Below are 25,798 nucleotides of genomic sequence, written 5' to 3' on the forward strand. Positions count from 1 at the left end.
GTAAGCAATCCCGCACACTTTTCTCTGGTCACAATCACTGCTTGGACTGGAACTTTCTCCCTTCCCACCCTAAGTAGGGAGAACACTTGAGGAGGGCGTATATAGTGGTGAGAAGGAGGAGGAGGAGTTGGGAGTCAGGTTGCTAGCCGTTTGGCCTTGGGCAGGTTGCTTCACTTCCCTGTGCCTCAGTGTCCTCTTTTAGTGGGATTTACAGATATGTTTATTGTAAAGATTGCTTTCTAAGCATATTGTTAGTGCTCAATAAATATTAGTTATTTGGAAGATCACACAGCCCAGTTTCTAGACTTTCTATGTATATTTGATGAACTTTCTAGATTATCTAACTTAAACTCTAATTTTTTAGCTAATTTTAAATAGTTGAGAAGATGTATTTTCATTTCATTCATTTAGAATATAACATAGCATAATTAACATTTAATTATGAGTGTTTTATCAGAAAAATTTATTTTCTCTTCAAATGTACAGCTTAAAAAGGTCTATTTTTAAGTATGTTACTTATATATTGAATAGCCAATCATTCCCAACTGAATACCCATCAGATTTTATAATGAAACTTAAGGTCAACATGGGATATAATTAATACTTATATTGCAAAAAAAAAACCCAACCTTTTTTGGATGTATTTAATTAAGTAAAGATATCTATAGTAGCTGTGACTTGACTTAATGAAGTCATTGCTTATCTTCTTTTGTATTCATAAAATTCTTATAGGCTGCCATTTATAAATTTTAAAATGACCTCCTGATCTCATTGCAAACTGTCTTCCATCTCTCTTACTCTACCATATGTTTGTTTTCTCCACCCCCCATAGCACCTAACACTTTGTACCTGTATACAATATTTTAAAATTTTGTTTCTTGTTTATTGTGTCTCCCCTTTTAGATTGTAACTCCATGAAAGGAGGGATCTTTGTCTGTTTTGTCAATAAAGATATAATCCAAGTGCCTACACTGGTGCTTGACGGTTGATAGTTGATAAACATCTGTCAAATGAATGAATGAATGTGCACAAATACAGCATTGGATGTTTTATAAAGAGGAATGTACTGAATGTCTTCAAGGTTAGCTGGAGAATTCCAGATGCTAAAGGTGATGGTACAGTTAGATATGTTTCTGGAAAACACATTGGGAATATGTTTTTTCAAAAGTCCACATCATGTAGCCAGGTCATTTCACACCTAAAAATATACATTAATTAAATAATCAAAGATGTGGATAAAAAGATTGGAAATGACTTAAACATCTCTTAATAAGGAAATGATTACATACGTTTTAGCATCCACACAATGAAATTCTAGCAGTCATTTAAAATCATGTTTTTGATGAGTTACTAATGACATGGAGAACACATAATATAAGGTTAAAAGCAGAATATACTATGAATACAGAACCCTCTTTTATTCTCTATATTTGTCAGCAAAATTTAACATTCCAGTCCTATCTCCCTTCACTCCCTACTATGCCCAGACAACATCAAACGGCTCAACTCATGCATGCTATGCGGTGTCTTGTCTGCTTCTGTGTGCTGTTGCTTTGCCTGGTTTATGTTCCCTTGTGCACTTACTTACTCTGCAGCCCCTACTGAAAAACTGTAAGGCCCCATATGAGCTGTATGGACAAAGAAATGTGATTAAGATAAATCCTCTCCACAATTTTACCAGAGAGAGAAAGGAAGGGAATGAAAACAGAGAATACTTAAAATATGATTTATTTATTTCACTTTCTGAGGTCAAACTGCTTGCAAAGTGTGAATAGGTCAATGGGCAAAATGGGGTTTGTAAGTATTTAAGTCACATAGCTGAACTCAGATGAAAGATGTAAATATTAAGAAAGAATACGGCTGTGTTAAACACTTGAGAGAAGTATTTTTGTTAGGCCAAATCACCAAGTAATTCCCTCACTTCCTGAAAGATAAATTCAGTGTCTTACTGCTCCCTGAAGCCAACAGTGGGTCCCTTGTCTTCCAATGTCTTGTAAACTTATTTGGCCCGTTTATTATGTTGGGGCAGTGATTAAGTACATGAGCTTTGGAATCAAATAAACCTGGACTAAAATTTGGACTCTATCACTCACTTACTTTGAGGCTGTAGGCAAATGGTTTAAGCTCTGAGCCTCAAGTTTCTCATCCATAATATAGGGATAGTAAATCGTGCTTTGTAGAGTTAGAGTGAAAATGCACAGAATTAATTATGAACTCTGCTTACTACGTATATTTAATAAATGGTAGTCGGTAGAAAATATCTTCCACAGTATGTATACTATGACCAACATTCATACTACTTCTCTTCTTTCCTAGGAGAAAGTCTGAGCTAGTCTGAGGACTTTGGAAATATGCAAATGCTTCTTGTCCTGCTTAGATTGATCTAACTCCAGCTTTGCAGGTTTTGGCCACTGTGTCTTCTCTAGACAAGCAATAGTTCACCTTAAAAGTTTGAACACTGTGTTTCCAATGTTTTATTTCTTTCAAAAGGAATTCCCTTCTTGAGATTTATCTAAATGAAGAAATCAAATTCACCAGCAATAAAAATCTCTTCTCCTTTCTTGCCATAGAAGATAACTGATTCTTCAGTTCTATTTTAAAATTTTTTGTTTATTCTCATTTTATAAAGTAACTATGAGAATATTGGGATTATTGAATAAGAACTGGCAATTATTCACTTATTCCTTTATTTATGTATTAGAAAATAGAAAGGTTCATGAAAATATAAAGCCTGGGAATTTCTAAAGATAACTCCACCTTCACATATTTTTGGAGGAAATGATTTTTGTCTGTTCCAAACAATGACGCTTAACACAATTGAAAGTTGGCACATTTTTGGTAAACAGCATCTTCCTGGCAGTGTGAAGTCTACTGACTATTTCTTTTGAGCCAGACTTCTCAGTATCATTTTGATCTGTAAAACATCAAAGTTTCCTCCATAGTATTGTATTTACATCTTTAGAGAATCTGGACGGAAAGGAATTTTTATTTTAATTTAATGGGTAATCAACAATAACAGAAGTCAAAATCTTTATTGCAATATTTGGAATTATGACTGGCCACAGGAGAGTACATGTAGCAAATTACACATAGAAAACATGTAACAAAATCTATTTACTTTGATATTTCCAGAAGATATATCCCAGACATTTAAAAAGGCAAGAGGCTAAAAATGGTAAGAAAAAATAATACCTCTTCAATTTCTGAATTATGCAGCCAAAGAGAAAAATAAAAACCTCAATCACCCTTTATGTGGCCATTATTTTTTAAAAATTCTGGCTTTTCAACAGATCTACTTGGCTGCCCTATGGAGAATGTGAATTCTGAGAATGGTACCAACAGGTTAACTCCAACTATGATGCACTTGAAAAAGAAAGAACAAGGTGGGCTCTATTCCTTTGCACATTCAGAATGGAGATGTCTGAGCACCATCAGAAATCAACTCAGTGTCACTTTGAAACACATATTTATCTCATATAGCAGTTCTTTTAGAATCACAACTTTGGTCTTGGGAACAGAAGGGAAGAAGATAACTGTCTGTTGGGGCTTTGGCATATTTGCCAAGTGTTCATACTATCTTTGTTGGACTTCTTTAAAATATGTCACATCCTACTCAACTTCTAGGGAATTCTTTCTCACTAACCATCAATCTTGGCTTCTTCTGTCCTGATGAAACCCTGATTCAAGAACAAGTTAAAGCACTATTGGTGTATTTCTGACTTTTTGTCTAAGGAAACAAATATATCACAAAATTTGAGGATTGAAATGCTCAAGACACCAAAATTATAATTTATCTTACACAGTTACTACAACCTATTCGCTAATCCTTGTGAGATATTGTTTCACATATGCTTTGCCATGTATCAATCCTTAATAAATATGTAACAAGAAAGTAATGTTTTCTGTGGAAAATATAACTTGTTTCAAAACTTTTACATGCTTATATTTATGTAATTGCATACATCACAGTGCTTTTTCTATGTTGATTTTATTTTTAATAGAAGAAATAGAATTAATAAGGGTATGAATGTGCTTTGAGAAAACAGATCGTGACAATCTATTCAGAAAATTGTAATGCAAACCGAAGTGGGCAGGAGTAGTACAGTCTATTCAGATCTAGGAAATGTTGCTAAATCCTGTGTGAGTTCTGGGTTGTCTGTGATTTTCTCTCATTCCTTTGTGGGTATTATTCTACTGATTTTTTGGCTACTGAGAAGCCAATTGTTAGTCACTCTGGTTGTTAAAATAGTCTCTGTAGTGTTTTTCAGTTCCACAGATGTGTCTAGTTGTGGATTTATTTTTACTTATCCAGCCTAGGATTTACTGTACTTTTCAAATCTGAGAGCTCAAGTCTTTCACCAGTTCTGGAAAATCTCTAGCCATTATTTCCTCAAATATTACTTCTTTTTTTATATTCTCCTTTTTCATCTTCTAAAATATCCATTAGACATATATTGGACATCTAAATACTGTCCTCCATATGTCTGAAACTCTCTTTCATATTTTTGGTCATTGTGATCTTCTAGGTAATTTCCTTAGTTCTATTTTTAATCCAGTAATTATTTATTCAGCTGTGTCCAGCTTGCTAATAAACCTGTCTCATGAGGTTTCTTTTTTCATTTTAATGTCTATATAATATTTATTTCTAGGACTCTTTGGTTTGTTTTTAAATCTTCCTAGTCTTTTTTGATAGTAACTTGTTCTTTTGTCAAGTTTTTTAATTTTATATTTTGTGTGCTTAGTTATAAAAAAGCCTCTATTTATAGTTTCTATTATTTCAATTTCTTGTGGGTCTATTTCCACTATTTGTTGCCTCTTCTGCTTTTTACTTATGTTGTTTATTTACATGTGTGTCTCAGAATTTTGACTTCTGAGCTTATGTTTGGCTGGGCTTTTTCTTTTGAAATTCTGTGTAGTGTATGCTGAGAGTATATGCATCCAGAAAGTTTTTGCCTTTGTTTTTGTAAAGTGCCACAAGAGCGTTACCAATGCAGTATTACTTTTTATATTATTACTTATATGAATATAAACTATTTTATAAATGATTTATATAAATAAAAGAATCACTAATGTATATTAATCACTTAACACTTGGTGTTTCCTAGGTTTTGAATTCTGAATACTCAAGAGTACCTCTTTATTGATCCCACGAGAAGGCCAGACTTCGCTGGATTCATTTCCTCTTATAATACTATTTTGGTAGGTAGGTTTATTTTTGTGGTTCACCCTTTCACTGAAGGCCTAGCCCTTGCAGGTGTTCACTTCATGGAAGGTCTCAGTTCCAAGTCCTGGTTCTTGCAAGCCCAAGGCTTTGTCTCCAGTTCTTATATTGTCATTAAAACACAAGTAACCTGTAATTCTCTGGTTTTATGCCTTTTATTCAGTTTTTGACTGATTTACCTTTTTCCTCCCAAGCTCTGCTATACATGCTGTATCATATTTCACCCAGTATGACTGGTTTTTCAGATTATCTTGTCTGCCATATTACGTAAGTTCTATGTATGTATGTATGGGTGTATATATACAGAGAGTACACCTTTAAAACTTGAAGAATTTTCTCCTACCTTGAAGGTAAATTGTCACAGATATTAAACAACTGTGCAGGAATTGTCAGTAGCTTATTATGTTGACAGATTGATAGTGGGTGAAACACCTGAGAATATTAGGGGTTATTTTTATTATGCCACCTCAGGCTTTCATATAAGATTCACAGAAATGCATTTATTTAGTAAGCATATAGTTAATGTAGTATAAAACTTCATCTACTGGCCAAAAAATGTACTTTTTTTCCAGGATAAATTTCAGAAAAAGATCCTTTATCTAGTGCAGCAAAAATGGAAGAAAACAACAAACTTTAAAAAACTTTAAATTGCTGTTTGTGAGCCTGAATTTTCTTGATTAGCAGCAGGGTTATAGTATAATCAAAGGTTATGACTCACCAAAGCAGTATAAAGGAAAGTTCAGTTTTCTTAAATTCTGATTGTCATGGTGAGGCCCTGGTATAGTAATTTTGACAAGAAAATAATCACAAATGCTGACTAAAATCAGACTGGAAATTATCTCAATAAGATGCCATGAGATGCTAAAACAAAAAAAAACATGCCATGAAATGTAAGCAGTGCCTAGGAAAGCACCCTTTGGGAATTACACAACTTTATTTTTATGATGCAAAATACAGAATGTATATTGTGTAAGCTAGATCCTTAGAAAAGATTACTAGTATGGATGTGGAATCTAATTTTGTCTCTTTCTTGAATTTCTTTTTATGAAAATATTGAGAAAGTTGCTTGGTTTTTGTTAACTTCAAATCTTTCTTCAAATCTCACTTTCTCAGTGAGGCTTCTCCCACCCACCCCGTGTAACCCTGCAGCTTGCTCTTCTCCTCTTACTCCTTCTTACAGCTCAGACACTCAGTCCCCTTATGCTGCTCTACCTTTTTGTCCTACAGCATTTTTCCCTTCTAATATGCTATATTTTTATGAAATTATGTTTGTTGTTTTTTGTCTGTATCTCCCCAACCAGAAAGTTAAAATCTACCAAGGGCAGGAATCTTTGTGTTTGTTCACTAATATATTGCCAGCAACTAAAATAGTATCTCACTTAGTAGGGGCTCAAAAATTGCTTGGGATGTAAATGAACAATTTTTTATTTCCCTGCCTATAAATCAGAGTGATAATTCATGGCCCCTCATTTCCTTACAGAGATACATGGGTACAAATGTGATCCATGTATGCCAAGTACATTGATTTAACTGAAAGAAAGTCGTCATTCATAGAACACCAATATCCATTTTTTTGGAAGCATAAAGTGGCCTAGCCTTTAAATGTCTTAATGTTTCCATCTTAAATCTGTTATTAAGTATATGGCAATTTTCCTTAAACAATCTCTCTTCTATAGCAACAGAAAAAATATAATATTCCATACTTGGGTAAAGGTCATACCTCATTTTTTTCCTTGAGTTTTGTGATCATAACAATCACGGGACTGTCTTCCTGCCAAACCATCTGCCAGAAATCATTCACGGTGTTGATCATGGGGCCCTGCGTGGCGATGAACGCTTTCTCTTTGCCACTGTAGCCCTAGTTTGAGAAAGGAGACAAAAATGTTGGCTTTGAAGTTCATGCCTTACACTGAAAGTTTAGGTGAAAGATCTTCAAAACAAAATAGCTCTGATAATCCAAAAGCAACACAGACTTCTGCAGCTTTATTGATTCTAGCACCACAATTCTTGGGGTTGTTCTCCCAGCAAGTCAGGCACAGCATACGGTACTGAGGTTTATAAAGCTCAGTCCTCCCCAGAGCACCTCAGAGGGAGCACTATAGCCACAGACACACAGGAAAGGAAGACTTACTATAAATGACCCACTACCAATGTTGATTATGACCAAGCATGCAGAAAAAAAAAAAAAAAGCAACAAACTTGCTATAACCAACTTAAATAAAAATTAATCTATTCTGAGGAAAAAGAATAAAATAAAACTAACAATTCCAAATAGTAAATTGACATGCTCATCAGAAAGAAATTTAGATTTATTTACTTACCCTAATATAATTAGCATTAATGTAGGTGCTCAAAGAATTAGTTACATTTTTTGGTCTTAAACATACTCTGCTGAGGGGATCTAATGAAGAAAACAAGAAAGACTGTGTTAACCAGATTTACTCTTTTAAGTTTCTTAGAACACCAATAACCAGTACATAGCACACTTATATACTGACCATCTGGCATGTGTCAATGTTTTTTGCTGGTATGGCTGTGTGTCTGTCTCTTTTTTTTTTTTTAACATCTTTATTGGAGTATAATTGCTTTACAGTGGTGTGTTAGTTTCTTCTGTATATTTGCAAACGAAGCAACTGACAAAGGATTAATCTCCAAAATATGTGTGTCTGTCTCTTGATCCCTGTTTACTGAGGGACATTTGAGACCATCTTGACCCCTTGTCCTGACACAGATCTCGTCCATAAGCCCAAGATGATGAGTTTCTACTTTACGCCATTTTTGGTGGGTTTCTGATTCTTGACCCCATTTCTCATTTATGCTCCTTTTCTTATCCTTTGCATTTGGAATTTGCACCATATGCCCCTACTCAAGTCTCTCTTCTGTCCTCCGCAACAGCAAACACTTGGTCCAGTCCAAATCTCCTCTCACTACTTGGAAGAAGCTGTCTTTAGTTACCATGTGTTTGTTCACTGACATCACAAATATCTGATATCGGATAGATTATTATAGTATTAAATTCTAAAATCACTTTCCATCAAGAAGAGTTGAAAGGCTCTTTGTGAACCACGGTAGTGATTTTTACCAACATTTACGTAAATAATCCCTTTACGATTTCTTTAACCCGGTTATACCTGAGCCTCTTGAAGGCCAGGGTGGGGATTTTTCATGATCTGTATAAGACCTGGTGTCTAGCACAGTGCTTATATATATGTAATAGACATTCAGTAAATGTCTATTGCATTGATTTAAATGGCCCCTTCCATTTTTTAAGAAGTCAGTTCTATGCGTTCCTCTCTAGCAATTGTTCTGTTGCTCCTCTTCTCCCGACAGGTAAAGTCTGAGTGTGTGTTTTGCCCACCTCCTCATCTACACTTCATTCCTTCTTGCGTACACTCCAATCTATCCTAACCCTAGTCTTATGCAGACACTGCTCTTGCCGCTGCTGACACTTTTGCTACTAAACCCAATGAGCCCATGGTGGTATTTACTTTTCCATGTCCTCTGTGTAGAATTAAAAAACTGTAGATCATATATCTTTTTATGGAGTTTTCTCTTCCCTTGGATGCTGCCTCACAGCATTCTGGGTTTCCTGCTACCTATTCGATGGTCTCTTTTCAATCTTCTGCTTATTTCTTCTGCCTCCTTTAGTTTATTTTTATACATATTTATTTATTTATTGGCTGCACTGCACGGCATGTGGGATCTTAGTTCCCCAACCAGGGATCGAACCCGTGTCCCCTACAGTGGAAGCGTGGAGTCCTAACCACTGGACCACCAGGGAAGTCCCTCGTCTGCCTCCTTTAATGTTGCTGATTCTAGGATTCAACTTGACCCTCTTCTATGCTCACTTGATACTGCCTTGTTGGGTGATTGACTCACCCCCATGACTTTGTACCCATATCCTGGAGACTCCCAAATATATATCTTACACCAGACTACTCTCCTCACTTATAGACCACATTTTTAAATTTTTCATTTCCTTCTGGATATACTACAGCTTTGTGAAACTCCACATGATCATGTGCTCCTGATAGCCCTGCGTTATTCTATGCTGGGTGTGCTACCACAGCTCCTGAGTCCATGTTTGAAAACTAGTTGGACTTGACCCTCCATATTCATGTTCTGTCCGTTCTGTTTCCTGAAACTCGCTAGGATTTATCTTGCCTCCCTCTTCCCAAGGCTTTCTTCTTAGGCTAAGACCTGAGCATCCCATCTGGTCTAACTGTCTTCAATCTTGTTCTTTATGCATCCATCCTTCTCATAGCTGGCAAGGCGGTCTCTGTAAAATAAAATCTGATCACATCATTCCCTTGCCTAAATGCCATCCATGGTTCCTAATTGTCCACAGCAGTATTTCCCAAACTGTTATCTGTAAATCATTTCTTTTATAACATATAGAATTAGGTCATATAACTTGTAAATTAGATCATCCTTAAAAAGGGGGTTCAGTAATCAAATAAATATGGAAAACACTGAATGCAACAAACTTGAACAACAATCTTTTCACTGCAGAATTTCTCAGGGCCTATATTATGCTAATATACTCTGTGAATTTCCAAGAAGGTATTATTTATAAACTTATTTGTCCACTGCATTCATTTTATTATGAATACTTATTGACAATTCGACAGTCCAGAGCAGCATTGCCCAATAGAACTTTCTGTGATAATGGAAATGTTCCTTATCTGTGTTGCCCAAAATTGGGACCACTGGCCATGTTGGCTATTGAGCACTTGAAATGTGGCTAGTACAAACTGAGGAACTAAAGTTTTAATTTTATTTAATTTTAATTCATTTAAATTTACTTAGCCATATGTGGCTACTGGCTGCTCTACTGGACAGTGCAGATCTAGGGGATGAAATCTCCTTAGTGGGTCCAACAAGTCTTTATCTTTTCCCACAGCCTTATCAATAATCACTTTTCTACGTGTACATGCTCTAGTCATATGGGCCCAGGGAAATCTCTCAAATACTCCACGTTCTTGCAGATTCTATGCTTTTGCATGTATTGTTTCCCTGCCGTCTCTGCATGGTAAAGTCCTCCTCATTTTTCAGGGCTCAGTTCAAGAAATACCTCCTTTCTGAAGCCCTCCCTTGTCTTCCTGGTGGAATTAGGCATTCCCTTCTTTGCTCAGGCTGCCTGAGTTTTATTTTAGTATTTAACATCTTGTATTGTAAGTGCTTAAATGTTTGCTTGCCCTCAATGGTTTGTGATGAGCCCCATGAGCGCAAGGGCTGTCTTTAATTAACGTTTGTATCCTTTGTGATTTCTATTTGGTATGTGGCTCAGAGAGTGTTTAATATCAGAATTAATTTCAATCAGAAAGCGTTAAAACAATGCTTTTTTCAATTTTTTTCTTTTCATAGCAAAGGGGACAGGAAAACTTCCATTACTTTTCAGTATCCACTGATTATTAAAAGTTTCCACAAACGCCCTTAACCACTCAGACTTGAAAAGAGGCCCACTTCCTTCAGTTTTTATAATGCCTACGATATATATATGATTTACTGGGAACTCAACCCAAAAATTGCTGAGAAACAGGTGTCCTGTCAAGCTTAATTAAGTTTATGTTGAAAATTGGTAATTTATAGTATTTTCAAGTATTTAGAGATTTCCAAATATTAAAACAAAAACAAGAATACAACATATGATGGAGTAGGGGAAAATTAATTTGGTTCCAACCAAAGCCTTTTTAGTGTTGTTTAGTCTAATAAAAATGTCAAGGATTAAAAAAACAAAATTTTGTCATCATCATCATTTGTTATTATTTTTGCCTTTATTGTTATAATTTTATTCATCTGATGCATTTTAAGTCTACATATTAGTCAAATTCACTATGATAACTTTTTTCAGAATTGGTATTTCTGAATTATATGTTAAATGCTTAGCATACCATTTATGATTCATCTGGGCAGTATCAATAATAATTACAAACATTACATTGAGCACTGATCACTTTTCCTCCCTGTCTTCTGCTCTTCCCTTTTTATTCAGTATTTCCTTCTTTCCTTCCTTTGCTTTCTTCCTCTTTCATTCCTTTTTCCCCTCCCTTCCTCCTTAGATCCCTTTCCTCCCTTCCTCCCTCCCTTCTTTCCCTTCCTCTCCTCTACCTTCTTCCCTCCTTCTTATTTCTTTTTTCCTCTCAACAAATTATTGAACACATAAAGTTTTGGTGTATAGAACACATGAAATTTCCCCACTTTGATCTCTTTAAAATACCCTCTGGCAATCTTAAGTCTTCTTTTTAACAGACAAAATGGTACCGGGATCCTTATATTTTGATTGGAATCATATCAGATTTTGTCAAAGGTTATACTGGGTTGAAGATTTCCTCTCCAGGAAGACATGTGTTTAAGGTTTGAAGTCAGAGAAGAAGCTATTAGATGAGGGAAAAGTGTATCGCTCCCGGTGATGGGCAAAGGCAGGAATGAGAGGAATAGGATAGTTTTCAGAGATGAATTTAAGATAAGTGGGAAATGGAAGGAAAGCAGGGACTGGCCATACCTTCAAGGTGATTGGGAATCATCTTCAAATTTGTTGGAAGAGAGAGAAGACTCTAGGCCTGCATTGTCCATTACGGTAGCCACTAGCCACATGTAGGTAAATTTAAGTTAATTAAAATACAATAAAATTTAAAAGTCAGTTCCTTGGGTGCACTAGCTATACTTCAGGTGCTCATTGCCACATGCAGCTAATGGCTATCACATTAGAGATACAGAATATTTCCATCATTGTAGAGAGTTTTAGTGGACAGTGCTGAATTTGGCAATGCAGTGATAGATTATGTGAAATTCACTTTTTAACATGCATGTGAACATTATAAGAGAAAACAGGGCTCTTCAATACTGTTTTTGAAACTGTAAACGTTTCTCTCCAAGGTTAGTGTTCTTATTTTCTGGAATTGTTTCTGGGGTTAATGATGGATTCAGTTAGGTAGAGAAGGAAAGGAGAAACTAACATTAGCTGCGGGTTTACTATTAGTTGGAACTTTCCTAGCCATTTTTCATATATTTATTTGATTCTTTCAATAGCCTTACAGGGTAGTATTACTATTACTATTTTTAGGGACAAAGAAAGGATGGCACAGAAAGATTAAGTAGCTTGCCATAAATTGTAAATGTTTTCGCCAGGATAGGAAATCAAGTCTAAACTCCAATATTTTGCTGAGTCACACAACTCGTTGCTTTAATGAGTGGTTCACTTATTTGCATATTTACTCTGTTCTCGGCACTTTATATAGTGAAACGGAAAACATAATGTGAGTAGGAAACATTACTAGACTTTAAATTTTTAAATATAAAATGATGGTCAGAGTAAATAGGGTTTTAAAATTTGATTTATATTGTTTTATAGTTGTATAAATAAATTGGCTGCATGGAAAAAATATACATAAAATTTCTTGTTGTACTTCTTTGTTGTACAAATAATTTCACATTGATATATGATCAGTTTTTTCCCATTGCTCTTGTGTTTAGGACATAGATAAATTTTTATCACAAATATTTGTTTATATTGTAAAGTAATTTGATATAAACTTGACCTAAGCACTTTAATCTACCACTTAGGAATGTTCTGAGCCAGGCTGACACTGCCCTTAGAAAAAAAAGCTACAATTAATTGGTTCTTGGCCATCCATATTTCTGCTGCAAAACATCCTCCAAATTATACAACCTCACTAATATGTACAAGCTGGAAGCTTTTAAACTTGAGAGTTTATTGTAGGTTAAAACAATAAAAACAATTATAATATTTAAAATATTAATCATTTTAAGATTATTATTTTATGTGATGTTTCAAATTTACCCCATATTACAGTCTAAAATAAACCATAAAGAGCAGCTTTTCATATTCATTCCAGTCTTTTCTGACGATTTTCCAGCCAATGATGTGGCTTGTCCAAGCTATATTTACTAGATTATATTCTGTGCAACAGGGGGTGGGTGGGGTATTCAGGCTACAGACATTTTCAACAGAAAATCTGTCATTTGCAACATCAGTTGTCAGCACAGGTGCCCTGGTTCAAGCGACCCACCCAGTTCTGGGAATGGAAAAGCTGACACAGGACTGTGAAGCAGTTGTCTGATAGCATCTGGCAGGAAACAGAGAAGGCTGAACTTTAAAATAGTCCTAATAATTTCCAAATCCTTCTGAGATTAGGTGGTTAAGTATAATACTTGCAATACATGTATATGCCCTAATTACTTATGTTTGGTAAATTTCAGATGAAAAGTCCTGAGAGAGAGAGTCGGGGGGGGGGGGGCGGGGGCGGAGAGAGAGACAGAGAGACAGAGAGACAGAGAGACAGAGAGATCAGTTGTAACACACAGCACTTTCATCCCCTTCAGCCAATTATAGTTATAAAATATCTTTCAACAGTGACTATATCTTAGGTAAATAGGTTTAACTATACAGACCAATTAAAAATATGTTACAGTGGAGTAACTATTACAATGTGTTTCCAACTCCAACAGAAGGGGAAGACCAAGAATACTATTAACAGTAATTCTTGCTCTATTACTATAAATATGAAGAATTTGGTGTTTTATGAGTGAATTAATGAACTGAATTATGAAGACTCTACTATTTCAATGTCAATACTCTAAAACAAATATTCGTGGCTCCATCTTTCCAGAGCTATTGCCTTGAGACGTTTATGGATTTTTGCCAAAATCCCAACTATATCTGTTTGTTTAGTGATTGACAGTATTGTTTCTTCTCCAAAGTATTTTTGCCTTTCTATGCAGAATTAATTACTCAGTTCTCCTACACCGGTTAGGCAAGATCTCTATTCAGGCTCTTACATTGAACATAATTACTCGTTTACATGTCTCCCTTCTGGTCTGTGACCTCCTTGATCTTATATGCTGCTCCTTATTCCTTACTGGTTCCGGGCATCTAGCTCACTGCTTGACAGCGATAAATTTCATGGAGTTAAATTTAGTTTTAACATAGTCTAAACAGTGTTTCTCAAAGTGTGGTCCTGCTATCACCTGTATCAGAATCACCTGGGTGTTCGCTAGAAGTACAGATTCCTGGGCCCAACAGAACCCACTTAAACAGAATCCCCAGGGTAGGGCACAGGACTGGATTTTTAACAAGGACTCTAGGTGATTGTTATGCACAATGAAATCTTTTGGTAACAGCTTTTTTGAGATATAATTAATATACCATATAATTCACTCATTTAAAATGTGCCATCACATAATTTATTTTTATTTGTTTAATCCACAGAGTTGTGCAACTATCAGTGGTGGAAAGCATGGGGGCAGACGTGTTTGGATTTGAATCTTGCTTCTTTAATATCTATAAGCCTCACTTTCCTCCTCTGTGAGAAAGGAACAATAATATCTTTCTGAGTTATGATGAGAATAGCTAACATTGAGCACTTTATCATGTGCAAAGCACTGGGCTCTGCAACAACCCTGTGAGGTGGCTACTACTACTCCCATTTCACAGATGAAGTTAAGGAATTTACCCACGGCCATACAGTAAGTGGTGCAGCTGGATATGAACCCCAGCAGATTGGCTCTGGAGGCAGCCCTATAGCTACTAGACTCCTCTGTAAGGATACAAGATAGTATATAGAATGTTTCTAGCAAGGATGACATTTTAATTATCTCCCAAATAAACTCATACCCTTTAGTAGTCATTTCTCATGCCTCTCACCACTAGGCAACAACTGTAGTTTCTATCTCTACAGATTTGCCTAACTGGACACTTCATATAAATGGCATTATGCAGTACGAGTTCGTTTGTGATGGCTTCTTTCACTTAGCATAATGTGTTCAAGGTTCATCCATGTCGTAGCATGCATCAGTACATTACTTTTTTAAATAATTAATTAATTAATTAATTTTATTTATTTTTTGGCCGCGTTGGGTCTTCATTGCTGCACACGGGCTTTCTCTAGTTATGGCAACCGGCTCTACTCTTCGTTGTGGTGCGTGGGCTTCTCTTTGCGGTGGCTTCTCTTGTTGTGGAGCACGGGCTCTAGGCACTTGGGCTTCAGTAGTTGTGGCACGAGGGCTCAGTATTTGTGGCTCTAGAGTGCAGGCTCAGTAGTTGTGGCACACGGGCTTAGTTGCTCCGCGGTGTGTGAGATCTTCCCGGACCAGGGCTCGAACCCGTGTCCTCTGCATTGGCAGGCGGATTCTTTTTTTTTTTTTTTTTAGCATCTTTATTGGAGTATAATTGCTTTACAATGGTGTGTTAGTTTCTGCTGTATAACAAAGTGAATCGGCTATACATATACATATATCCCCATATCCCCTCCTTCTTGCGTCTCCCTCCCACGCCCCCTATCCCACCCCTCTAGGTGGTCACAAAGCACCGAGCTGATCTCCCTGTGCTATGTGGCTACTTCTCACTAGCTATCTATTTTACATTTGGTAGTGTATATCTGTCCATGCCACTCTCTCACTTCGTCCCAGCTTACCCTTCCCCCTCCCCATGTCCTCAAGTCCATTCTCTACATCTGCGTCTTTATTCCTGTGGCAGGTGGATTCTTAACCACTGTGCCACCAGGGAAGTCCGGTACCTCATTATTTTTTATTGCTGAATAATATTATGTTGTGTGAATATACTACATTTTATTTATCCATTCATCAGTTGATGGATATTGTGGTTATTTCTACTCTTTGGGCTATTACAGATAATACTGTTACAAATATTTGTGTACAGCTTTTGTGTGGATACATGTTTTTATTTCTCTTGTGCATATACGTAGGAGTAGAAAGTCTGAGTCATATAGTAACTTTAGATTTTACCTTTTGAGGAACTACCAGACTGTTTCCTCAGTAGCTGTACCATATTACATCCCTACCATCAAAGTATGAAGGTTCCAATTTCTCTACATCCTTGCCAACACTTTCTATTGTCTTTTTTATTATAATCACGTGGTTATGAAGTGTTATCTCACTGTGGTTTTGATTTCCCTGATGCCTAATTGTGTTGAGTATCTTTTCATATGCTCATTGGCCATTTATATATCTTTTATGGAGAAATGTCTATTCAAGTCCCTTGCTTACTTTAAAATTGGGCTATTTGTCTTTTTATAATTGAGTTATATATTGGGCTTCCCTGGTGGCGCAGTGGTTGAGAATCTGCCTGCCAATGCAGGGTACACGGGTTCGAGCCCTGGTCTGGGAGGATCCCACATGCCGTGGAGCAGCTGGGCCCGTGAGCCAAAATTACTGAGCCTGCACATCTGGAGCCTGTGCTCCGCAACAAGAGAGGCCGCGATAGTGAGAGGCCCGCGCACCGCGATGAAGAGTGGCCCCTGCTTGCCACAACTAGAAGAAAGCCCTTGCACAGAAACGAAGACCCAACACAGCCATAAAAAAAAAAAAAAAAGAGTTCTTTATATATTATAGATACAAGTCTTTTATTACATGTATCATTTATAAATATTTTCTCCCATTTTGTGTCATTGTCATCTTTTTAGTTTCTTGATGGTGTCCTTCAAGCACAAAACTTTGAAATTTTCTTCAAGTTCAATTTACCTATTTTTTTCTTTTGTTGCTTATACTTTTGGTTTCATATCTAAGAAATCATTGACTAATTCAAGGTCATGAGATTTACATCTGTTTTATGTGAAAAGTTTTATAGTTTTAGTTCTTACAGTTAGGCCTCTGATCCATTTTGAATTAATTTTTGTATGCTGTGTGGGGCAGGGTCCAACTTCAGTTTTTTTGCATGTGGCTACCCAGTTGTTTCAGCATCACTTACTGAAAAGACTAGCCTTTCCCCACTGAATTGTTTGACACCCTTAGTGAAAGTCAATTGACCATAATTTGTGCCACAGCAAAGTTTTAGAACCATGTGTCTACTGAAATTATGAGCAGACCATTATAATAAGAGTAATACAAGATAAAGTTATTAATCTTAGACCACTTTAATGATTATCAGTCTTTTTTTTTTTTGGCCGCACCACTTGCAGGATCTTAGTTCTCTGACCAGGGATTGAACCCGGGCCCTGGCAGTGAAAGCGCAGAGTCCTAACCACTGGACCGCCAGGGAATTCCACTTAAACGATTATTAGTCTTGAGATGTGTTTGCAATTCCAAATTTGGTGTGTATATGGAAGTTGTGAGGATGGGAAATGGTGAGGTAGGGGTGGATGCGGAAGGCTTGCGCTTTACAACAAAAACTATTGAATTCAAGAAACTTACTTGGCAAAATGGTCTTATAGCGGTTTTTAGTTCCATGACATGGAATGTCAATTTCTTTGGGATCCACAAAGTTCATTGGTATTTCCTGCAAAAATAAATGATATCAAATACTGTATTTAATGCTGTCACAAAGAAAATCTTCACGGGGGGCCATCTGATCCAGAGCTCTACTGGACTTCAAAGTCATTTATGAAACAACAGACTACCACCTCTGGTTGACCAACACCCTTCCCTTCATAAACACATCAGCTGCACCCTGACAAGCTGACTCCAAGAAACGGCTTTGTGTGTTAGAAAGTATTATTTGATATGTAGTTCTTAAAGAGACATAGAAAACTTTGGTTAGGTTTTAAGAATCCTGTTCTGACATAATTGCTGGAAATACATAAACAGGCAGCTGAAAAACTGCTTTTTCTTAATGTATTCAGATTTCTTCCTATCTTTGTGTAGATTCAGTACCAAAAATTTTATTATGATAGATTCTCTTTTAACATTAATTGTGACTCTTTTAGGATTATGAAAACCTTCCTCCCCAAATGGTAAATATAAAGGGCATTTTTGCTGATTTAAGTGATGACGATATGATGCATTTTTTTGGATTAAAAAATGGTTTATAATTGTACTGTTCCATTTGTGGTTGTAAATGCAACATTTGTAGTGAAGGGCATTTAGGCACTGTCCTCTCGCACTTAACAAGAATACAAATATTTTTATTAAGTCAGAATATATGTCAAATGATGGAGGAGGGAACAATTAAAGCAGAAGTCGCTCTGTGTGTTAGACAGAAAAGGTGGGCGTCTGATGCTGACTGGGACAAAGGAAACAAAAAGTCAACATTTTCAAAAGGGTCTAAACAAATATTTAAGGAGTTGATTATACAAAATAGTATGTTCTCTAACTTAAAATTCTACAAAGGATTGCTTAGATAAGGTCAATGTGCATTAAAATATCTTTTGTCCCTAGATCACATAAAATAATATTTTTGTTATCTACACTTTCTCCTACAGAAAATAGAACTTGACAGCTTAATATTCATTGAAATGAAAGAAATTATCTACAAATTTATTTAAATTGTCCTTGTTTTCAGTCAATCTGAAAATTCAAGAAAAGCCTGACTACACTGTGAATTTAAGACTCGGTCCATTGAGAGGAGTAGCTTACTTTTAAAATATTGTTTCCTAAGCTTGCATTATTTTAGGTATTTACGATATCTATTCCTACTCTCTGCTACAACTAAATGTTGTAAGTTCTCAGTTCCAAGTTACCAAAATAAGCAAAATTGTTGAATGTTCAATAGAAACCACATGTTCATGCTTGGTAATCTCCAACAAGTTAGTCTGTTTTAGCAAAGCCGTGAATATCTTTATTCCTCTCCGATCTTTCCTGTTTTCTGACACACACTGACAATTTGTCATCTTCCAGCATTATCTCTCTCCTCGGCATTCCTTGTTGGCCTCATCTCTCAGGGAAGTAGACTGTGTTAAGGGCTTATCTAATAGAACAAAGAGCTATCTGTGGTTGTAGAAAAGAATACTAGGTGTACCTTTGGCCACTTCTGTGATCACTGACTGGTTCTTTTATTCCTCCCAGGTCTCACTTTTCTCATACATAAGAGATGACATGCTATGAAGTCTAATTTTTAAAACGACATGCTTGTATTTTAATAATAGTTGATGAAGCTGATAGATCTAACCTATTGTTGTCTCTTTCGTCATTAGGGTGGTTGCAAACACCTGAACTGACCCTAAAGTCATCAACTTATTATACCCAACAGCTATGGCTTAAATGTACAACTGCTTTAAGATGCAAGGGGTTCTATAAAATGGATATTCCCCTTGGGCAACAATTAGACCTAAGAAGGTCTAATCTGTCTCCATGCTCTCTGGATTGAAACGTGTGTTCATGCATTATCACCAGCGACACTGATGGGTCAGTATCATTTTTAGCTGAATGAAACTCACCATCATTTTTAGCCCACATTGGGTCTTCCTCTTGTGTTCCTTATTTCATTAAATGACAATACATGCACCCTGTTGCTCAAGTCTAAAAATTGGGGTGTCATCCCTGACTTTTTTTGGCTGCCTTAGCTTATTAAGCCCACTTCTTGTAGGTGCCTGTAGACCCTCCCAAATTTTCACTGCTACTATTTTAGTTTTGACCACCATCACAGCTCCACAGGATTATCTCTAGAATCTCCAAAATACCTCTTTCTAATGCTGACTCTACTGCAGATAGTGATCTTTTTAAAACACAAGGTAAGTACAAACCCTTAAATATGTATTAAGACTTGGGTTTCTTTTATATCTGAAACTCAATTTCTGTCACTTCCCACCTTAATTTCAATGCTCCTGTCAAACTGCACAATTTAATTTCCCGAGCAGTGACAGCAAGGCTGTTCCTTCATCCTGGAATGCTCAGCTCCTTCTTGCCACTTTGCCTGGCCAGCCCTTATATACTCTGCCTCAATTCACATTCTAGTTTGAACACTTACCGATAGTTGATGAGATGCAGGGTGGATCTAAGATCCTTGCACTTAACCTTTTGAACTGTGACCATTTTACTGTAAGTTGTCTGAGTGGAAGACAGTGTCATTTTAGAATGTGCCTCTAGTGCCTAGTATATCAAAATACCTACTGAAGAGTGAATCATAAATAGCAGGCTCACCATGAATTCACTTTGGAGTAAATGTGAACTTGCCACGACGTCCCTGAGCTGTGACCTTGTGAGAATACGGCTGGCTGACTGCAGATACTCCATTGCTACCTTCTCCCGTGGGGTTGGTGTGGCCACAAAGGGTTCAACATTCCCCAAGCTACTCATGTCCAGGGTAAGAGATACGTTGGACCCTCGTCTACATTGGAGAAAAATGTTATTAGGTTTAAATACTGCATGAATTATTGTGAGCAGATCAGTTTGTCTTTCTGTATGTACACATAATTCAGTGAGAACTATTACAGAAATAAGGACCCAATGTCTTCTTTTATGGTACCATAACTGACTATAGCAACTACTCATAGTTTCTTAAGAAACTGACAGTTTTGTTGTTGGAAATAACTCTGAATTGAGAAAATGCACTATAGTTTATTAAGGGGTATAGTTGCTACAGAAGTAATAACATGGCTAATAAATTAAGTGAAAAGTTTAGGAAAAGTAAACACAGCATTTGAATTGAGGAATGAGATGTAACGCAAACCTACCTTATTTATCTGTATATCTGAGAGTCCAGTATATAAATTCTATATCCACCCTAATTCTTCTGACATCCATATACCATACTCATGATTTTATTGAACACAGGAAGCTCATAGGAGAAAAATAATCTTTTTATTTTAGTTCAAATGCTTGTCATTGAAATAGAACTTAAAAGTTTAAAATGTATATATTTTTTATAACTTCTGATTTATCCCTAAAAAGATAGCTTTTTCATCCTCCATTTATGTATGTATGTAATGCATATGTAGGTATATGTGTGTAATTGCATATGCATATATGCATTTATTTAATTCTGTGATAAACTTACCAGGGGCCATAAAGACCACAGACCCTAGTACTAAATTACAATTGATTTTTCCTCTGTGATTTCCCTCCTCTTGTTGGGAGGCAAGGTGGTGTTCTTCCAACATATAAAGGCTCCTTGTGTCCTGAAAGAAGGTGTGAGTGCCTCTTACTAGTAATATTGGCTGTGTGGAACCAAGGATTAACTATAAAATAGCATGTGCTGAGGGTCAAAGTCAGAAATTGTACTTAAAGAAATGTTAAATTTAAAGGGGCCTGAAGTGAGCATCAGGTGATCAAATATGGTGCCAACTGGCTGGTGCCCCAAGGAAACGGAGAACTGGCAAATACAGGTCAAAACAAATGTGAGTAGAGAGAATACAAGAAGATGCTAGGTCCAGCATATTATTTCCTTTGAATGGTATTTTACATGTATGGAACACTACCTCAGGAAATACTGAAGTGGCTACAGCTTAATTTTAAGAAATGCAAAATTGTTAGAACATACAACAAAAGATCCAGTAAACAAAAACATATCAGTTCTTTCCTCCTATGAATCTGCTTCTGGTTGTAGCTTTGGTGTCATTCTACAGTTTGATATATAATGTTGTCAGTTTTGTTAATTTCTAAATGGTTTGTAATTGTAGTTTTAATTCTTGCTTTAACTCAATGGTAACGTAAGTGTTTGCCCATTTATTGTCCTTATTAATGTCTAGTAAGAGTACATGGAAATCAATGAATGGATTTCTAATTACTGGAATTTCTTGATTCTTTCTTTGAGACAAATACTATAAAAAATGTTCTAAATATTTCATACATACTTTTGCTGGCAGCTGTTTTGGTTATCTATCTATGTATCTATTGACATATATCTCTATATATCATATATAAGCACATATGTACATATAGAGCACCTTATATATTATATTATGATATATTATTAAAGATATTATTCCAATCTATTTTATTCCTTACTTTTTTCCTACTGGATTTCTCATAGCCTGAGATATGTATGTGATTCTTCCACAGTAACTGTTTTTGTTATTTTTCCTTATATTTCTAACAGTTTTTACTTTATATATTCAGCCATTACGTTATTTGAAGAGATTCATAATTATATCTTCACTGTAAATTTTATCAATATCAAATACTTTCTCATTAATTTTATGTTTGGCCTCACATTTGACTTTTGCTTCCCAGTTTTATTGAGACCTAATTGACGTACGGCATTGTGCTAAGTTTAAGGTGTTTGACTTACATATATTATAAAACGATTATGCACTAAGTTCAGTTAACATTCATCACCTCATATAGATACCAAAAACAAAGTTTTTTCCTGTGATAAGAACTCTTAGGAACTACTCTCTTAACACTTTCAAATACTGTATACCACATAGCAGTGTTAACCATAGTCATCATGTTGTACATTACATCCCTAGTACATATTTATCTTATAACTGAAAGTTTGTACATTTTGACCACTTTCATCCAATTCATCCTCCCTCCACCCCTCACATCTGACTTAAAAAAAATTAATATTGACATACCTGCTTTTTTTTTTTCTTGACATGTTCCTGAAAATCTTTTTGTAGTTTCTATTATTATTTTTAACTCTTTTGAATCACTGTACTAGGGATTAGGGGATAGCATTTTGGACACCCCATAAAATATCACCTACCTGATAAGAGGGATGGTTGCCCCCCACCATGTTTTCTTTTTGGTGGCTGCTGGTGATGACCGACAGGGCTCCTTTCTTTCTGAGTAGGGGGGAAACAGCTGAGGAGGAGCAAAGGGTGGTTCTACTTTCAGGCCAAGAATTTTAATCTATTTTTAATGGGAAAGTGCTTTTTAAAGTTTCTCAATCCAGTTCTTTTGGCCTTTAAATTGCAGAAATTCCTTCCTAATTCTGATAACAGTTTGCCTATTGGTCTTAGATTTTAGTGTATTTGTGAGAATTTGACTTTTGCTGGTTACATAGATGGTTGAGTAAGGAGCTGGGAGAAGCAGCTTAAGGGACTGCTAATCAGATGCCATTTTAAACCACTATTCCATTCAGTCCTTTTTCAGCCCTAAAATACAAAAGTATGTACAAACCTGTGAACTGAGGGATACTCAGTGCTACAATGGTTTAGTAGAAAGTGAGGTCTCTTCCGTCCAGAGTGGTCAGAGCAGATGTATGAATGAGGATGAATTGAGTTGGGTCTTGAAGATAAAAGATACATTTTGAGTAGATGGTTATTTCAGAGAGAGAGTCTGGCAGAAAAAAAAAAAGTGTGGGAGCAGGAAATGGTAAGGCATCTTTGAGAAATCTCATATCAGCAGTTTGAGCTAGAGTTTAGTTGTGTAAAATGTATTTTGGAACCGGGGGGCAGGGTTATGTAGGAGAGTTGAAAGAGAAGCAAGAGTCATAGAGACAAGAGTATAAAAAGCCTGCCTGAATCCAGAAAAGAGAGAATTCAGAGCATCAAGTTATATCAACCTCTGTTTTGGCTTCTCACAGCATACTCTGCCGAAACCTGGAGGATTAAAAGCCTCTGGGATCCCTGTCTAAGGTCTTTTTGATCTTATGAGTAAATTTTCTAAGGATTCTGTGATAAACTGAGAGCCATGGAAGCATTTTCACGCAAGCTGACTTGGTCAGGAAGAACCACTTTTGTTTGTCAAGGGAAGGAAGAAAGGAAACGAATATTATTTATTCAACATCTACTATTTGCCAAGCACTGTTCTAAGCACTTTCACACATGGTATCTCAATCTTCAGAGCAGCTCTCTGAGGTATTATTTTCCCCCATTTCACAGGTGAAGAGATAACTAATAGGAACATGATAGCAGAATAAAGATTCAATCCAAGTTAGAACATAGAACCCAAGCTCTTTCTGCTTTGCCACCCAAAAGCAAGGGTAAGGTGGGTAGATTATGTTAGACTGTGCAGTGCCCTATGTAGAGTTGGGGTCAGTTGTTGGGGGGAAACTTAGGATTACTGGATTATAATGTGGAGGCAGTGCAGTATTCAAGGTACAAATTCAATCTTTACAGGCATACTTGTCTGGGCTCAAACCCTGCCTCTCTCATGTCGTTGTGGTGGACCTTTGGTCTGGCTATTTAGACTTGTTACATCTCAATTTCCTCCTCTTTTGTGAAATGAATAATTCAGTGTACCTACTTCAGAGGATTATTACAAGGATTAACCAGATAGTTTAAGTAAACTGCTTTTAAATAAGATGCTTGGCTACTAATAAATTTGGGTCATAATGAATAAAGTCCTATATAACTCTCACCTTCTACTTCTCTAAGAGATCCATTTTAAGAGATCTTCACAAAAACTCGAAAATTCTTTATACTGAGATTAACGTTTTGAAATCAATGGATAGATTCTATAGCTTGTCAGTAAAGGAAAACACATCCTTCTTGATAACCTCTTTCTCTTAAAATTTCTTTTTATTATGGCAAAGCCATCTTCCCTGAACCCTAAACAATTCCAGAACACTTCACCTCAACACCTCAGACAATGTCTTAAAGTTTAATTATGGAGTCAAACTGGTACAGGCTGTTGACCTTACAGAAAACACTTTCCACAAAACAGCCCTTATCATGAGGGCTCTTCTATCCTGGCCATGAAATATTACCATAGGATGTCATTAGCTTGGAAAAATCTCTGCTTTTGTTAATTCTTATTTTCAAGGAACAACCAATATCTAGGTTAACTGAAATATAGTGGAATTAGGAAACAGAATCAGTAGAATCCACTTAAAAAGGTGTATACTTCTTAGTCATGTCTTGGGTTGGACAGAAGAGATTAAATACACATCCACATATATTTTAAAGCGTTAATTTTTCTGTTATAAAAGTAACACATGTTCATTGTAGAAAATTTTAAACTTAGGAGTTTCAGGGACTTCCCTGGTGGTGCAGTGGTTAAGAATCCGCCTGCCAATGCAGGGGACATGGATTCGAGCCCTGCTCAGGGACAATCCCACATGCTGCGGACCAACTAAGCCCGTGCGCTACAACTACTGAGCCTGTGCTCTAGAGCCTGCGAGCCACAACTACTGAGCCCGCGTCCCACAACTACTGAAGCCCATGCCCAGAGCCCGTGCTCCACAACAAGAGAAGCCACCGCAATGAGAAGCCTGCGCACCGCAACGAAGAGTAGCCTCTGCTTGCTGCAACTAGAGAAAGCCCGCTCACAGCAACGAAGACCCAATGCAGCCAAAAGTAAATAAATAAATTAATTAATAAAACTTAGGAGTTTCAAAAAAGAAATTAAAACCACTCAGAGTCTCATAAACATCACTAACATTTAAACTGACGTTTCAATTTCGCAATTTTATAGGCAGTACTGGCAGTGATTTATTGTTTTAATTTTTATTTCTTTGGTTACAGATGAGGATAAACACATTTTCAAATGACTATTGTTCATTACCTTTGAGAATTGTCTGTTCATGCTCTTTCTTAATGTTTATATTGTGGCATTAATGTACTTATTATTGATTGCTATGATAAGTAAGATATTTTTCAGACCCTGTTGCATATATACATCTTATTGTTGCTTTAAAATACTACGGATTTTTTAAAAGTATATTTACATTTAGTCAAACACATTAAATTCTACAAATTAAATATTAAACTAAAAAGGAAAAGGTATCAATCTTTTCTTTTGTGGTTTCTTGCATTGCTTTAAAATCCATAGAAATTCTTCTCCTGGAAGTTCAGAATTTTTTAAAAAAACTTAATCTTTTAATCAATTTATAATTTATTTGGGGGTATGGTAAAGGTAAGAATAAACTAGGTTTTTTTTTTTTTTCTTCCCCAAGAAGGTTATCCATGTTTCTAACACAATTTACTAAACAATCTAGAGAAGGGATGTGTTTTATAAATATGGGAATATTAGGTTTTTAACTAGCTATCCCTG

General features: G+C 36.2%; 1 protein-coding gene across 1 annotated transcript in view; it reads right to left on the reverse strand.

Annotated features, from left to right (window-relative positions):
- Window positions 1-25,798, reverse strand: part of PTPRR (protein tyrosine phosphatase receptor type R) — a 258,997-nt gene that overhangs the window by 26,001 nt on the left and 207,198 nt on the right. The window contains exons 7-10 of the mRNA XM_068560322.1: window positions 20,057-20,243; window positions 17,393-17,477; window positions 7,543-7,622; window positions 6,942-7,079 (exon numbers count right to left, since the gene is read on the reverse strand). Of these exons, the coding sequence (XP_068416423.1) occupies window positions 6,942-7,079; window positions 7,543-7,622; window positions 17,393-17,477; window positions 20,057-20,243 (490 nt within the window). The remainder of the gene's footprint in view (window positions 1-6,941; window positions 7,080-7,542; window positions 7,623-17,392; window positions 17,478-20,056; window positions 20,244-25,798) is intronic.

Source organism: Eschrichtius robustus, chromosome 13 (genome assembly GCF_028021215.1).
Source record: "Eschrichtius robustus isolate mEscRob2 chromosome 13, mEscRob2.pri, whole genome shotgun sequence".
Lineage (NCBI taxonomy): Eukaryota > Metazoa > Chordata > Mammalia > Artiodactyla > Eschrichtiidae > Eschrichtius > Eschrichtius robustus.